Consider the following 17,014-nt stretch of genomic DNA (forward strand, 5'->3'; position numbering starts at 1 on the left):
CCCACCCTAGCCCAGCCAAGAGCACTGTGGGACTGGCCTGCCTCAAGCCCTCCGCACAGGAGCCTCCGCGCAGCCCCGGCTCTGCCCTGCCCCGGCTGCCACCGGGGACGCAGTTACTCACATAGTCGTGAAAGGCCTTGGCTTCGCTGGAGTGCTCACACGTCTCCCGGCGGTCCGGCGCCGCGCAGTACAGGTCCCAGAACACACTGTGGGGAGAGAGCGCATCAGTCAGGCCCTGTCCGCCGCCCAGCAACAGCTCCCCCCCAGTTCTGCCAGTGCCCCTCGATCCCGACCCACAGCCCCCGCTCCCCCTGCCCTGGGCTCCCCCAGCTCTGCCAGTGCCCCTCAAACTGAACCCACAGCTCTGCCGGTGCCCCTCACTGACCCGCAGCCCCGTTCCCCCAGCCCTGGGCTCTCCCTGAGCAGCAGATCCCCGTTGTGCTGAGCTGCAGGGTAGACAATGAGGCCTACGGCCGAGTCTGAGCTGGGGAGGGGGCCTAGTGCCAGCCAGCTCACCGTGCCAGCTCACGAGGGGTTAACTAGTGCCACAAAGTTACTGCTGAAGCCCCTCAGCCAAGACCCACCAAAACTCACTCCACCACGGATCTGAACCCCTGGAGGTCCATTCTGTGCTGGTGCCAGCCATGGCTGTGGGGTCAGGTTGGACCCACGGGGTCAGGGCCGATCGCCCGCCGCGGAGAATAACCGTGCCCTTGGGGGAGCAAGGGCAGAGCTGCACCTGGCCCATCCCATTCCAGATGCAGTGGCTGCTCCAGGCCCAGGGGCTGGCCCGGCTCCCGCTCAGCCCGCAGGCTCCACCGCAGAGTGTTTTCCCCAGTAACGGTTGCTAAGACCATCAGCTGGAGCTGAAGTTAAAATTCCAAGAACTTTCCACCAGGCTGTGGCATCCTGGGGAGGGGGAGGCCAGCGCCCGGCCAGAGTCACCCTGCTGCTGGCACCCACCCTGCCCCGAACAGGCTCGCTCATGCACTGGGCTGACAAGCACACAGGAGGGGGCTACGGGGCGGATGGGACGTGCGTGTCCATGTTTCTGGGCAGCCCAGGGCTTGGGAAGAGGCTCGGCGATCTCTGAATCCCCAAGGGAGCCTGCAGCCCCCTCACCCGTGGCTGCTCACGCTCTGTGGAAACAGCTAAATACACAGACATCAGGTCCCGACGGGCAAACACCCCAGTGGCTCCCAGCGCCCCGGGAGAAGGTGGGGTGGGGGCACTCACGGGCACACGGCTGCTAGGCCCTGTAGCTAAATCGGCAGGATGGATCTGTCTCTGCGAGCACAGAGCAGAGCCATCTTGCTCACTCTACAGACAGGGAGGCGATGCCCAGAGAGGAGGACGGTCTTGCCCAAGGTCACGTTGGAAGTCTGGGGCCGAGCCAGGACTGAACCTGGCTACCACGACTCCCAGACTGACCCCTTCCCCGGTGGGCCAGGCTGTCAGCCCTCCTTCTTCCTGCCAATGTGCCTAACCTCCAGGAGCCCCAGTTACACACGCCGGCTGCAGCTGGCCATTTGGAGACCCGCTGCTGGCCGGGGGCTTTGGGAGCTGCTGGCCGGGGGCTTTGGGAGCTGTGCCTCGAGTTAGCTGGTGGCGATTCTCCCCGGTCGACCCTGGTTTTATTTACGGCCCACAGAGCCTGGTGCCATGCCGGGGCCGCGCCGGGTCCGTCGAAGCCGCTGGGCCAAGTGGAGAGGGCCGATCCAGCAGCGCTCGCCCCCGGCTGGGACTGGACTCGCCCAGCCCTGAATATGTCTAGCACTGCCCCTTTAAAAACCAATAGCTGTCAACCACGCCTGGCATTTCCAACCAATAGGATGACGGTATGCAAATATACTATGGGGAACCAGGTGGTGAGTGGCTGAGTGCTCTGATGTCACCATCTCATCGCGCACACACCCCCGACCTGCCCTGAACTTCAGCTCACTCCAGGGGTGCCCACAGGGGAGGTGGGGCAGTGGGGCTGGGCCCCGGGGGCACTGACCCTATCACGGAGCACTTGTCTGGCCAACATCAGCGCCCCCTGCAGGAGGCCAGGCACCAGCGACGCTGCTCCGCCCAGCCAAAACCCCCGACCTCAGGGGCGCAACCCCCATGGCCCTGGGCATCGGCATGGACCATTGCCTCATCCCCCTTCTGCCCTCCACCACAACCCCAGCTGTTAGGGGATCCCTCCTGCTGCTCTGGGATACCCTGCCCTGGGTATCACAGCCCCCCAACAGTCCTGAACCCCTTCCTCCTCCCCGGCAAGAGCAGGGGCTCCGGCCCAGTGCAGGGACCACTCCACACGGACATGCTACAGCTGGGGCGTCCAGAGTTCAGCTCGGACACACTCCCAGGATGGAGACACAGCACAGTGGGTCAAGCCGCCTCACTGCACCCCAGCTTTCTCCTGCGCTCTAGGGCCCTTTCACCAGCTCGTCCCATGGGGTGGGAGTGGTTCTGCTGCATTCACCCCCAGGAGCCCCCAGGACCAGGAGCAGAGATTACAGCACCTTGCATGCATGGGGACTCAGATTCCCAGGGCCCGGCTGGCAGGTGAGTCCCCCCCCCCTCTCCCCCAGGCATCTCCTGTGGGTACCCAACTCGAGCAGCCCCATACCAGGAGCTGGGCCCTATTCCCCTGCGGCCCTGGGGGCTAAGGACATGGAGCTAGGAACAGACCCCAGACCCCTGTGCTCCAGCCACTGCCCTAGGCTGCCTGGCCCTTCACCTTCTCTTTGTGACATCACGGCTGGTTGCCAAGGGGCCTATTGTGATGTCACAAAAAAAGAGGATGGGGGGGGGGGAGAAGCTCTGAAGCAAGAGACAGCTGGCTGGGCTGCACAGAGAGGACCCTGAATAACCCCGTCCAGCTGGGGCACGAAGGAGAGGTAGGAGCCCCTCCTCTCCCCCCCCCCCGCATCCTCCCACAAGCACCCCCAGCCAGGCATGCCTTGGGGCAGCACGCCCCACAGACCCAGGAGTCCATGCCAGGCTGCATCAGGCATCCCAGCCCCATGCAGCCGGCCTGCCCCAGCACAGAGCTCTCTGCCGCTCAGAGCCAGCCCCTCCCGCGGGGGCCAGGCACGGTTTACGCCCCCGGCAGCTGGGCTGCACCAGAAGGTGGAGCCAGGCACAGGGCATCTGGCAGCTACTTTGTCACGGTGCAGACAGGCAGGACAGGGCACGCACAGCTCAGCGGGCGGGGATGGGAGCTCCGTGCCCCCCAGCCCGGGCCCTCAGAACAGCCCAGAACCAGACCTGGCTCCAAACCCAGCCCAGCGAGGCTCCTGGGGGAAGAAAAGAAATGAACCCCGACCATGAACTCCTCCTGGAGTCCTAAGTCTACCCCCCTTTAACAGAGGAGCTGTGCAGGACAAGAGCAAATCCTGCCTCGTTTGTCCATTGGGCCCTTGTCTCCTTTGCGCTCCTGTCTGAGCTGTGTGAACTTGGGAGGATCCCGCTGGTCCCAGAACATGGGGGTGCCACGGAAAAGTAGGTCAGGCCCAGATCTAACAGGACAAAGCCCCGTGGCTGCCTAGGAACGGTGCTTTCTGCCTTTTTGGGGCCAGCCAAATTGTCTCCATATGTGTGAGCCAGGCCTGGTGGGGCCCAGCGCTGGGGGAGCCGGGGTGTTTCCGGGAAGCAGGATGGGGGGAGACCTAAAATAAATTCCAGTTGCTCCTGCAGGCTGATGGGAAAAGCAGAGCAGCCGCTTTATGGGGTTCGAGGTGATGAGTGTCAGCGGCAGAGGGAATAGCCACAAGGGACAGGAACTGGGGGGGGGGACGACCAGCCCTTCCCCCTCCCCACTCCACTCCACTCACAACCCCCCATCCCCTGCTCTGCTGACAAGGAGAGGGCAGGGGGCCATCTCCCCCCACGCAGAGCCCAGCTGATCAGGGGAATTGCATACGCACCCCATGGCTGTAGCCCAGGGGACAGCCCAGCCCCCACCCCCGCACAAGCTGAGAAGGGCACTTACCACCACCAGGAGTGCAGGAAACCCGGGGGCTCCCCTAGTGTGATGTTCTTCTCCCATCGGATCTGCAAGAGAGAGGGCAGGTCACCCGAGCCGTGTTCGGACAGGGGGCCCCAGTTGGAAATGCAGCAGCAGGCACAAACCCCTGCAGTGTTCCCGTCTGCTGGCCCCCCAACTCCAGCCTGTGGGCTTGGAGCGCAGGAAGCTACCTGCCGTGGGCGACTCAGTAGGGCTGCCCCAATGCCCTGCAGCGGCACAGAACCAGCTCTGGCAGCATCCAGGTGACGCAGTCTCCACCGGACCCATCCCCACCACACTCAGGCGTCCCTCTCCCTGCCCCAGCAGCAGACCCTATGTCCCAGCCCCCCTTGGCTGGGAGCCATGCACCTGGGGCCCCTCACCAGCCTGGGACTGCCCCCTACAAAGGGCCAATCGAAAGCTTTGGCAGCCCATGGTGCCAAAACGGCCCTGGCCCATACATGGGACTGGCCCGCGAGCAGGGGTGAGATGGAAGCTCTAGCAGGCAACGGGAGAGCAGCTGGGCCATGTGCCCAGGCCATCCTGGTCTTACCTCCGAGAGGAAGGTCTGTGCAGATTTCTGGGCTCCCACGTGCAGCAGGTACTCGTACACATACAACGCCAGCCTGCGCGAGACCAGAGATGTCTCAGTCCCAGGAATGCCCCCTACCACCCGCCAGCCCGCTCTGCGGCAGGACCCGGCCCCATGCAAGGGGCCCATGGGGCCGAGCCAGCCAGAGCGTTTGATCCCAGGAGGAATCAGGTTAGTTCTGTCCCGATGCCCCACAGAGCCGAGCCCCGGGGGGCTGCACCCCTCCCCCACCCTTCATAGACCAGGCCACTTCGGTCAGCCCCACTGTGCTATCTGGCCTGGGAGCCCAATTCTGCCATCTCCTACCTCCGGGCACAGCTCTGCCCACGCAGGACAGGGGCTGTGGGGAGCAGTACGTGGCCAGTGCTTCCAGGAGCCCCCTGGACACCAGATTCCCCATGGGGAGAGGTTTCCTTCTCCCCTTGCCAGGAACTGGGATGCAGACAAAGGCCCCTCCCCAGGCCCAGATCTAGCATTAGCAAGCGCCTCCCAAGGGGAACCGCACGCCCTCCAGGCCCACAGGACAGAGTCCGTCATGCTGGGACCTGTGTCTAGAGCTGACATCATGCCAGGCTCCATGGAGCAGGGAGGGCTTGGAAAAGGACTCAGACTAGACCATTCAGTGCCAGCCCACGTGCCCCAGGGGTGCCCAACTCCTGCCCCACAGAGCACAAGGGGGCTGCAGCTGGGGTTACCACCTTTGAAATGCAGAAAGTCAGGCGCTCACTCCCCCCATAAAACAAGCCTGCTGCACCCCCAGGCAACTCCGCAAACCCCTCCCCCCACTCTCACGTGACTCAAACCCTCTCACGCCCGCGTGGGGCGCTGGCACGTTGGTGGGCAGGCAGCTGCTGTATTTGCAACCGTTTTGATCTGTTATCTCAAGCTGCAGCATCTCTGGCTGGACACCGAAACTTTCACCATTTGCTACCCCAGTGTACGGTGGTGATGATGCAAATCTTTAGACCCATATTAAAAAACCCACCACCAACCCAGCAGATTAAGTTATTTTTCTGGCAACTGGCAAATCCAGAAAAAACCCAGCCAGGGGGTAACCAGCATGGGGGTTAGGGCATTCATTCTGCAACCAGCAAGGCACCCCCAGTGCCATGCGGTGCCCTGGAAGTGACACAGGGAGCGCCCCTGGGCACCAGGCTTTCCCTGCAGGGAGAGGGGTTTTCGCTGCCCCGGGCACAGCGCTGGGACCAGAGAACAGCCCCTGGGCTCACCCTGTCTGCCACAGGCCCTGACCGGCCCAGAGCCTGCACCCAGGAACACATCAGCCCGCACAGGGGGCTCTGGCTGGGGGGGAGGGGATGGGTCCAGCAGGACGAGACACTGCACAGTCCACAGCGAACCACGCAGCCCCCCGGCATCCCCCACGACCCCTGGGGCAAGAGGCACAGCCAGAACCAGAGGGGAAATGCATTCCCAGCCAGGCTGTCCAAGGGAGAGTGGGGCAGCTCCGCCCAGTCCCCCTACACCTTGGGCACTGCCCTGCCCCCCATCATGGGGCCTGCCCAGCCCTGCCACTAGCTCCTGCTCCCCCATCCATTTGCCAGCACCGCAAAGCATCAATTATTCAGAACATCCTGAGCAGGTTGAAAAGCCGCCACAATGCAAGAAAATCCGGAGCGTCAACACCGCCTGCCCCCCAGACAAAGGCACCGCACGGCTGGGCTGAGACGCGCCCCAGCAGGGAGCCCAGCAGGCCTTGCGGAGCGGGAGGTACATGCCCCTTGCTCCCCATGCCTGGTCCCCCTCACGCACCTCACCCACAACCCCGCTCGTCTGCAGAACCCTGGCTCCCTGGGGGCCGGTTCCCACCCTTCCTCCTGCCCCAGTGCTGACCCACAAGCCCCAGTTCTCACAGCTGGCGCCTTCTCCTCACCATACCCACTCGTCCATCACTAGTGGAGGGAAGGGGGCAAGGTTTGTTTCACCCCCCTGTGCCCCAGCATGCCAGGCCAGCCTGTTCACACAGACTCACAAGGGCTGGGTGTTAAAGTGTCCCCTGGGAGCAGGGGCTGATCCCGCCCCCACAGCCCTGCGGGGTTTACAGGGGAGCCGGACAGGGGCCAGCATGCGGGGCTTGCCAGAATCCAGGGTACCCCCGCTCCCCCAGGCGGCCAGACCCTCCGGCCCAAGGGAGGATCCGCGGGGCTGGGAAGAACATTAGGGGGATGATGAGAGACGCAGATGGACCTTTCCTAGAGCACCAAGAATTAATCCCTGGACTGAGAGCACCTCCGCCGCCCCCCGGCAGCCAGGGCACGGACGAGCCAGTACCTGTCTGGCAAACCCAGAGCTATAAACGAACATCCCATGCAGGGCTTGGTCCCCCGGGGCCGCAGGCAGTGAAACCTCATCTGCACTGGCAACAGCTCCTGGTGTCTGAGTCCCGCGGGGTGGGGTGTTCCCAGCCAGCCCCGCCATGAAGCGATGCAGAGAAAGAGCACGAGGGGGGATTAGCAGGGAAAAGCGGGGGGCAGAGAGATAAGCTGGGGGGGGGAACTCAGCAACTTCCCCACCCATGGAACATCGTCCCTCCAGTCCCCGGGATGCAGCGAGCGCACAGGACAACAGGCTCACGGGGCATGGCTCTGCTCCTACGGGAAGAGCCCCCATGGGGAGCAGGCAGGGCACCAGTTCTAAGGGGTGACGAGACCAGGGAGCTCAGACCCCTCAGCCCAGCCTGCACCGGGATGGGGGGCTGGCATTAGACACACGGGGGAGGGGCCTCCTGCTTTCCTCACAGCCCCATTGGGAGGGCACAGGGGGTATGGACCCTGCCCCCCCAGCCATGGCCATGCCAGAATTGGACCTCCACCCAACACATGGCCAGGAGCCTTTCCCTGTGCCAGGGCTGGAGCCAGGCAGTTCAGCCCCACAGCTCTCAGAACGGGGCACGGCCATCACCTCCCTACACTGCTAGCAGCTGGCACAGGCAGGGAGGTGCCCCTCGCCACGGGAGGAGCTGGGTTCCAACCAGGGCCCCGCTGGGCACACAGACATGCCATGGGGGAGAGCGCAGTGCTGGACAAATCCCTAGAGAACCGCTCCAGCTCTGCACAAGTAACCAGCTCCCCCACCAGGCTGCCTGGCCCCCAAGGGGGCCCCCCCAAGCGTTATCGGTGCAGGAGCCTGAGGGGCCCGGCCGGCCTGCTCTGGCACATGGAGCAGGAGGAGGCAGGGCCGGCTGGAGAGCAGCAGCCCAGAGTAGGCAGAGATGGGAGCGTCCCCAGGGCAGAGAATTCCCCCAGGTCACTCACGCTGCACAGCGAGTGCCCACTTGCTGTGGACACAGCTGTGGCCCGGGCAGTGCTGGCACGCCTGCCCACTCAGCTAGCTGGGGTTGCACCAGACAGCACAATCCAGCACCCGAACACCGGGCACAGCGTCCTGGGATCGGCCAGGTGCCCATCCCGCCCCCCGTCATGGCTAGCAGCCGGCCAGGCTCAGGATATGGCCTGTGGGTCTCCAGAGGGGAAGAGCCCAGCTCAGGTCAGGCCCTGCCTGAAAGTCCCCCTGTCCGTCCATCCTGGCTCCACAGCAGGGCCCAGCCCACGTCCCAGCCGGGCACTGCTCATCCTCTCACCGGAGGGGCGTTCTGCATACTGGCCGTGTGCTCCCGCGGTCCTGCCAGGGCCCCCGTCCGGCATGCCAGGCAGCGGTGATTATAGGTACCACCAGCAGCCCCAGCCTAGCAGGGCCGTGCATGGAGATCTCCACCCTCCCTGCTGGCTCCATCGGCTCCTGCCCAGCACCCTGGGGGTTAACACCACCGCACGCTTCCACCAGCGCCGGGACTTAATGCCACGGGGGGCAGAGGATTAGAACAAGCCAGACGGCGCAGGAACGCCAGGCTCGAGGTAACCTCTGTGCAAGGGTAAAGACAGCCAGGATGGCAGAGGAGCTGGGGCACCTGCTTGCTCCAGCTGTGTCCCTGGAGGGGTGGGGTGGGGGGCTGAAAATGGGACCACCCCACCAATGCAGGGGACGGCCCCCCCACTGCTCTGCACTGCCCCCCACTGCTGGCAGTGGCAGGCCCTGACGGGAGCCGTGCATGTGGCAAGGGCTTTGCTGGCCTCGAAGCCAGCCGGGAGGGTGGGGAGCTGGGGGATGTCCTGCTTGGCTCCCTGGGAGGAGCAGCTACAGCCCCCCCCCCCCCAGCGCTAGGCGCTGTACAGATACCTTGGGTGCCAGGAGAGCCCGAGCCCTCCCCCAGCCCAGTACAGCCGCCCCCCAGACAGGATCGCCACACAGCCAGGTTCTCCCGGGGCCCACCTGCTTCCCTCTGAGCTGTCGCTATGGGGCTTGCAGCCCCATGGCTAGCAACAGCAGGGTTGTGACCACAGCTCAGTGCATTGGAGGGAGGCTCCACCACACCCCAAATCTGACGCTGCAGCCTGCCAAGAAGTGGCCCCATGGTGCCAGGGCATCCCAGGGGTGCGTGGGGGGCAGGAGCCGAGGGGCTGCAAGCCGGGAGCGTGCCAGCTGGAACAGATGGTGCATGGTTTTCTAGCCCAGGACCCAGTTGCCTACACTCCCACAGGGAGCCCATCCTGCGAACAGGTCCCCTGGCCACGGCTTACCTGGCACGTGCCGTGGGCAGTTGCAGAGTCTCTGGCCCTGCCATTACCAAGCTGGGGTTCACAGAGCACCCAGGGCTGTTACTGGGCTGGGCAGCGCTGCTCTTCTGGGCACGTTCACTTGCACGGGGCTTCCTGGGCCGAGAAACCCCCAGGGGAACGGGCCATGTCTGGGCCCAAGCAGCATCAGGGCCGGGTGAGGGGGGAGCAGCTTCCCACTACACCCCGACGCTCAGGCCTGGCTGGCACACGCTGGCTTCCCACCGCAGCCACCAGTGACGGAGACCTCGCTCCAGCCTCGGCCCTGGAACCCCGGCAGCACAGCCAGGAGCTCCTAGGACCGAGCCCTGTGGGCTTCCACCACTGCCTGACTAGGGAGCTGTCTGGGGCCAGGCTGGGGGCAGAGCTGGGTCTCTGGAGTTGGGGGAGCAGCGGGCAGCACGGCAGAGACCCTTGGGACACGCTGGTCTGGGACGCCATGGCTCACAAAGCCCGGGAACAAGCCTGACATCTGAGGCCCAAGCGGAGAGGACCCAGCGCAGCCTGAGCGTCTCTGCAAAGCCTTCCTCTTGGAGAGCCCGAGTGACGCGAGCATCCTTCCACCCAGACAGCCCCAGGACACAGCCTCTGACAAGAGCCAGCCCAACACAAACCTCCCCGAAAGGGAGGGGGGTCAGACACTCCACGGAGCCCACTGGGGACGTGGAAGGAGCCCAGATACTATGGTGATGGGCGCCAGGCTAGACTTCTGGGGGCGGGGAGGCACAATCTGCAACAGCCTGATTCGAGACGGCAGGGCCGGTCCTTTTTTTCGGTGTTTGTGCCGCACACAGTACTGTGGGCAAGACCCTGCAGAGAACAACCGCTCCGCACTTCCCTGAGACAGTCCAAGGGAAAGTCTCTAGCCCCTGCTTCCCAGACCCAGATCCTCAGCTGGTGCAACCCAACCTCAGCAGACAATTCGGCCCTCATGTCGTCTTCTCCCCTCCCGGAGCAGCGGCCAGGAACGGACAAACCCCGGAGAGCCGGTGCCCACAGCCAGGCACAGACCCCGGGGCTGGCTCCACTCCCCGCCTCTGCTGGGGTGACATCTGCAGTTCCACAGCTGCAGTTACCTCTGCCCCCCCCCCAGGGCAGGGAGACAGGCGCACTGCTCCCCCAGTGGGGGGCGCTGCTCTGGGCTTTCTCACGGGGAGCCTCTTGCTGCAGAGGAGAGAATCAATGCAAACCACATCTCCAACCAGGCCTGCAGCTAGCAGCACCCTCCGACCCAGACCCTTCGCCCAGCACCGCACAGCACCAGGGACGCACAAACAGGACAGGAGGCACCAGACTGGCCTCCCATCGAAAGTGAACGGCCACCTTGGCTGGCAGCCAGGGCAGGGTCCCAGGGCTGAAGGAGCCATGGGCACTGAGCTCTTTTCTCTCCCCCTACGCTCCGCGAAAGGCCAAACGCTCTAGGAGACACCTGGAAGTTCTTGGAGAAAGGGTGGGGGGCAGTGGCAGCAGCACTATCTTCTGAGCAGGCACACCCCCCCCCCCCCGGGAAGGCCATACTATCCCACCCCACTCATCCTCTGCATGGAGGGAAGGCTGCAGGAGGTGGCTGGCTGGCACATGAGGGATGCACAGACTGGAACGACCAGGGCTGGTGAGGGCAGGGGGGCCCCAGACAGTCTATATGGGGCAGATTCCCAGAGTGATGCTCTGGGGTCTCCAAGAGATCCTGGATGGCGGCACAACGCCCACCTTCCGGCCTCCCCCCAGCACGGCTCTCGCCTGCTCCTGCTACTCCAGAGAGCAGCACCTCCCACAGGCAAGGCTGGGGCCTTGGCAGGGTCCGGCTCGCTTTCAGCTGTTTTCGCTTCAGTGAAAACGCTCCAATGCAAAGTTTTCCGTAAAGCAAAACAAACGAACCCAAAGCCAACACCCAGGGCTCACCTGCGATAACCCACCAACACAGGGAGGCCCAAAGCTCACCAGCTGCAGGGCAGCCCCGAGCCGACCCACAGAACCCTCGTCCCCAAACGCCCGAGTGCAGCGAATCCCAGCGGACTGCCATGCCCCCTCCAGGGACATCACTTCCAGCTCAGCCTCCCACCGGTCCAGGTCTAGGCTGGTGCCAGCCTCTCTGCCCCCGTTCCAGGACGTCCACCTGAGAGGTCCCAGGTTCAATCCCCCCTGCCCCATCTCCAGCCCCAGGCCAGGGCTCCCTGCAGTTCCACTCAGCCAGGTCTGCCCACTGCAAGTACCCCCTGCTCTGAATCCTCCCTCCAGCACCAAACCCTATCCCCTGGGCTCCTCCCAGCACCCCCACTCTGGCCTGCTGCAAGGGGGCTTCACCTCTCCCCCCCCCCCCAATGCTTCGTTCACCAGGAAGCCCTGCCCCGGCTGCTGGGATCCACCGTTTCAGGCTTGGCTTCCCGCAGCCAGGCGTGATCACCCCATGTTCCCAGGAGCTCCTGCAACTCCCCAGAGGTTCCCCAGCTCCAGCCCGGACTCACGGATCGTATTCATCACTTTGCAGTCTCCCCAACAGCTCCCTGGTCCCCCTCACCTCTGCCACGCCTGCCTGGCCCTGGCACTCTCTGGGCCCCCAGGCCCCGGTGCCCTCTTTAGAGCTCAGCTGGGGGACAGATGCTCAGTCACAGGTGAACTGGCCTCGTCCCCATGACAGCTACAACAACAAAGAAGTGCATGCAGGCTCAGCCCTTACTGGCAACCCTACAATAACAAACTGATGTGCACACAAGTGTTGGAGGAAAACCAATGCCAGAGAGTCCAAGCTGAGATCCCAGCTTCTAAGCCATCACCAACCAAGCCCAGAAAACAACGGGAACAATCGCTGGTGAGTGTCACTACGGGACTTGGCTGGGATGGGCCCCCTACGGGCAGCACTCCCCACCCACTCCTGTCTCCCTCCAGCCCCCTCCCCGCTCTTCACTCTCCTCCTGCCACACCAGGGAAAGCAGAAGGGTCGTCGACACCCAAAGCCCTGGTATCTCCCCCAGGCTCAGTCCCAACCTCGGACATCTCTCTCCCCAGCCTCTGCAGCAGCAGCTCCCAGCTCTGCCCGCCCCAGGTGCCCACGGGGCCAGGGCACCTAACCTAGCAGCACCAGCTGTCCTCACCAGGCACACTGGCAGCGCCAGCGCAGACACAGCAGGGGCACCGCGGGGGGGGGGGGAAGAGAACGGCTCTGTGCGGGGAGAGTGGGCCCCGATGCCCCTGTCCAGGAGCCTGGAAGCTGGCATGGGCCACATACAGACAGCCAGCTCTGAACTCCAGCCCAGAGACGAGAAGACCAGGGCTCCCAGCCAGCAAGCCGGGGGGGGGGGGGGAAGCAGCCCCTCCCCCCGAGAGGAAGACCATGGCCCCAATCCTGCAGTGAGTAAACTCGCCTGAGTAGCTGCACTGACTCCAATGCAGTCACCCCCTGTGTGCAGCTAACCCTGTGTGGAGCCCAGCCAGCCGGGGGAACCGACCGCCCACCCCCTCCCTCCTGAGTTACTAAACCAGGCCGGGGTCTGGAACCGCAGGCCCCGTGGCAGGTCACTCACTCTTCTAGCCATTCCCTCCGCCTAGGGAGCTGGGACCCCACATCTCACAACCCGCAGCACCGCTGAGCCAGCCTGCAATCCCCCCACCCCCCAGAATGGTCATGTCATGGAACAGACCCTCTCCCCTGGATTCCAGATACAAGCCAGAGACATTTCAATGGGGCCGGGGAACCCCCCCGGGGCCAGGCTGGGCTTGGTCCCTCGGCCCTCCTGGCCTGGCATCGCCTGGGGAAAGGGAGCAGAACAGGGTCTTGCACTGACCTGCCAGGGAGACGTGGTGACAAACGGACACGCACAGGGCAGGCAGACGGACAGACGCACACAGGCAAAGAGCCCCCCCCAGGCTGACTGCTGTGTTCGTAGGAGGCGCGTCCCTGGCTCTCAAGGAGCCGCTTTTATGAATGAGCGAGTGACAGCGCGAGGACGGATCCAGCAGCCGCCGCTAAGATGCTGCTCACCTGTTCCCGAGTCAGCGCGGCTGCTTCAACGGGACCGACCGGCGCCAAAGGCGGGTCGAGCGTCTGGCTCACGCGAGTGACTCAGCCAGGGCCCAGTCTGGCACCCCAGGGCCCACTCAGCCGCCCCGGCAGCTCCCCTGCCCTGCTCTCTGTACCCCCCAGGAGAGGAGAGGCTCTGAGCCAGGACAGCCCCAGAATCAAAGTGAGGAGAATTGGCCGGACTCCGTTCGAATACCAGCACCTGCCCTGGCACCGCGGGGGGCAGCTCGGTCCTGGGGTTCCCTCGTCCGGCCTTTTCCCTGCTCGTGCAGCAGCCCCAGCGTTTCCTAAAGCAAACGCTCCAGCCCTGCGCCCCTCCGTCCCAGCACCCGCAGCCTTCCTGGCCCCCTCACAGCAGCAGCCAACGGGCCGCGAAGCACCCTCTGGCCCCTGGATCAGACACGCACAAAGCCACTGGCGGAGATGGGCCTCATCCTACAGGAACCCCCCGGCTCCCAACTGTCACCCGCCAGCCCCGGGCAGCTCCAGGGGCAGGCACGACAGCAGCGGCCGTCTGGTCCCAAGGTTGCATTGTCTTCCTTTGTAGCTGAAATAATATCCCAAGTCCCCCCGAAAGGGCCAGGCTTTGGGGGGAGGGGGCTACCAATCCCCTCCAGGGTCTCTGGCTGGTTCCTTTCACTCTCTGGTCCGAGTGCCAGTCTCCTGAGGAAGAGGTTCACCCCCCGCCCTGCGGGATCCCACGTCTGCCTGACAGCGAACACCACGGCTCAGGCTGCGCACCGAGCCAACGGGCCCGTTCCAGCCAGCGCACGACAGCCGTGATGGGCCGGCCTGGGCACGGACGCAAAGCCCCCGCTGGTAGCTGCCCCGGGGCAGAGGTGGGGGGGGGGAGGGGAACAGGGCTCTCCACAGAGTAATTGCCCCCCCAGGGGAAAGTCTGTTTGCACATGGGGAGGCATTGCACGAACCTGGCACCTCCCCCAGACCCAACACCCAGGGCTAAGCTGGCACTTCCCCCCCCCCCAATCACAGAGCCCCCCCATCCTGTACCCCCCATTGGACGTGCCCAGCCACAGCCTGGTTCTGTGCATCTCAGCCGGAGGACGGGGTACGGGGGGCACAGGACAACCTGCTGCCTCGGTTGGCCGCTGCCAGTCGGGCTTTGCGGCTCGGGCCGAGACGGGCACAAAACTGAGCGCCCAGGAGCGGCGGGTTCCTCCTGCCCAGTCCCCTTTGCCCAGACCCCAGCAGGGCGGGGACTGGGTCTGGGTCCAGCGGGGCCCCGACAGGACCAACACCTGCTACCAGCAGCAGCACGGGGGCCCCGCACCTCCCCCGCCCCACTTCACCCCCGCCGGGCTGCCCGGGGCACTGCTGACCCCCCGCCCGCTCCCGGAGACCCGGGCACAGCCCGGCCGGGGCCAGGCGCTCCTCGCGGGAGGGCCGGGGGCCCCGGGGAGCCGAGCCCCTGCAGTCACCCAAGGGGCGGCCGTTCGCAGCCCCCCGCGCTGGGCGCCGCCTCCCCGGGCTCTCAGAGCCAAGCCCCCGCAGCCCCGGCCCTGCGCACCGGGCCCCCCGAGCCCCCGATCCGAGTCCCCGCAAGGACCGCCCGGCTCCGGCCCCCGGCTCTGCTCCCCCAGCCGGGCGGCCCCTGCGCCTCCCCAAGAGCGCAAAGTTGGCGGCGCAAAGTTGAGACGCTCTGAGCCGGCTGCAGCCCCCGATTTTTCCCGTCCGCGGCGGGGCAAAGCCCCCGACCCCCACTCGCTGCCCCGGGCCCGGCCCCGCCGGGGGCCCCACGCCGCCCCCAGCCCAGGGCGAGCGGAGCAGAGGCTGCCGGCTGCGCCCCCATGTGCGGGCGCCCCACTCCGGCCCCAATGGCCCGGCAAACTTCCCGCGTGGAGCCCCCCCGGGGAGGGGGCGGGGAACGGGACCCACGCGCCCCCCGCTGCCGGCCCACGCCGGGGTCCGGCGGACTCACTTCTCCCGGGCCTGGCTGTCCGAGGGCACGGCGGAGCCCTTCCCCTTGGCGTACATGCTGCGGCCGGGTTCGCCTGTGCACGCCCGTCAGCGAGCGCGGCCGGCGCAGCGCCCCATAGCCACGGCCACCCCGCCGGCCCCGGCCCGGAGCAGCGGCCGCAAACCCGGCAGCGGCGCTCGGGCGGGGGAGCTTGAAACCGCCGCGCAGGCACCGGGCGGGGGGGGGGGGGCTCGCTCGCCCTCGCGCGCGCTCTCTCTCTCCTCTCTGTTGGCTGTTCCAGGAACGGCGCCACCTCCCCCGCCCCGGCTCTGCTCTTAAAAGGGCAACGCCGAGGCTGGAGCGGGGGATTCTGCACGCGCGCACACTCTCCCCGCCCCGCCCGGTGCACACACCCCACCGTGATACCCACCGGCCTGGCGCCCCCCTCGATCACCCTCATTCACCCCCACCACACTGACACGTGCTTCCTCAGACTCTACCCAAGGCTAACATGGGCAGCCCCAGCATGGTGCCGCCAGCACCCTGCTCCCAGCACCCACTGCCAGCACCTCGCCCAGCACACCCAGTGCTCCCAGCACACCCAGTGCTCCCACCACACCACCACCAGCCCCTGCCCAGTGCTCTCAGCACCCTGCTCCCAGCACCTCGTCCAGCACACCCAGTGCTCCCACCACCCCACCAGCCCCTGCCCAGTGCTCTCAGCACCCTGCTCCCAGCACCTCGTCCAGCACACCCAGTGCTCCCACCACCCCACCCCCCTACCAGCCCCTGCCCAGTGCTCCCAGCACCCAGCAACCTGCTCCCAGCACCCACCACCCTGATCCCAGCAACCTATACCCAGCACCCCACTGCCAGCACCTCGCCCAGCACACCCAGTGCTCCCAGCACACCCAGTGCTCCCACCACACCACCCCCCACACCAGCCCCTGCCCAGTGCTCTCAGCACCCAGCAACCTGCACCCAGCCCCCTGCTCCCACCACCCCTCTGCCAGCCTGGACACTGCGTTCTGCCAAACCCCCTCTTGCTGTTTGTCCCTCATGCTGGGAAACCATTTCAGGACCAGCTAGGCTGGGAAGTATCAGAGGGGTGAACAGCCGTGTTAGTCTGGGTCTGTAAAAAGCGACAAAGAGTCCAGTGGCACCTTATAGATGTATAGAAGCATGAGCTTTCGTGGGTGAATACCCACTTGGAAGGAAACGCTGCATTGTTTCCACTTTCCCTGGAGATGCCCCAGGGGTATTTTCACACAGCAGCGCCTGTGTCCGCAGGTTGCTGGGTCTAGTGGCTCTGGCTTCGAAGGAAGAAGAAACTGCTAGTCTGTTTCTGCTTCGTGTGTGACTGGCACATCTGGGTGCTAACCCAGGGGAATGCACATTTCCAGGGCTCCCCTGGACAGGACACGGAGGCCCGGCCGAGAGGAACGCTGCCCCTCCTCGGGGTGCAGGGAGCCCGGCTGGGAGATTTCGGGACTCTCCGAATATCGTGGAAACCACTTGCTGGGAATGGATGTGCCAAGGGGCTGTGTTTCAAAGTCCCCTGCACTCAGGGTCAGTCACCACTGACCCCCGCAGGCCGTGTCCAGGCCAGTCGTCCCTGTCCAGCAGCCAAACTACATCTCCAGCATCCGCGCTGCTTGACCTCTGGCTGGGGCCCGGGGCAGCCACGGGGGTGATAAGGCAAATCCTGCAGCCCCAGCGCCCTCCGCCTGCGGCCCCTCTCGAGAGGCTGTTGCATTCACAGGCTGGGAATCAGACGGAGGCCAAACTCCGGGGCCTCCCTGCTGACACTGGGGGTTTGTGGCACATGGCACCTCACGCCCCGAGTAGGTTGTCAGCA

At 65.4% G+C, this 17,014-nt stretch overlaps 1 protein-coding gene across 2 annotated transcripts in view; it reads right to left on the reverse strand.

Annotated features, from left to right (window-relative positions):
* SSBP4 (single stranded DNA binding protein 4) overlaps positions 1-15,378 on the reverse strand; it is a 46,639-nt gene extending 31,261 nt beyond the window's left edge. The window contains exons 1-4 of one of the 2 annotated variants that reach the window (XM_054013395.1): positions 4,896-5,080; positions 4,551-4,623; positions 3,983-4,044; positions 122-206 (exon numbers count right to left, since the gene is read on the reverse strand). In XM_054013395.1, the coding sequence (XP_053869370.1) occupies positions 122-206; positions 3,983-4,044; positions 4,551-4,623; positions 4,896-5,065 (390 nt within the window). In that variant the 5' untranslated portion in view covers positions 5,066-5,080. Of the gene's footprint in view, positions 1-121; positions 207-3,982; positions 4,045-4,550; positions 4,624-4,895; positions 5,081-15,177 lie in introns of those variants that run through there. The other variant, XM_054013394.1, reaches the window with a different exon arrangement.
* Positions 15,379-17,014: the final 1,636 nt, after the last annotated feature.

Source organism: Malaclemys terrapin, chromosome 24 (genome assembly GCF_027887155.1).
Source record: "Malaclemys terrapin pileata isolate rMalTer1 chromosome 24, rMalTer1.hap1, whole genome shotgun sequence".
NCBI classification, from domain to species: Eukaryota; Metazoa; Chordata; order Testudines; family Emydidae; genus Malaclemys; species Malaclemys terrapin.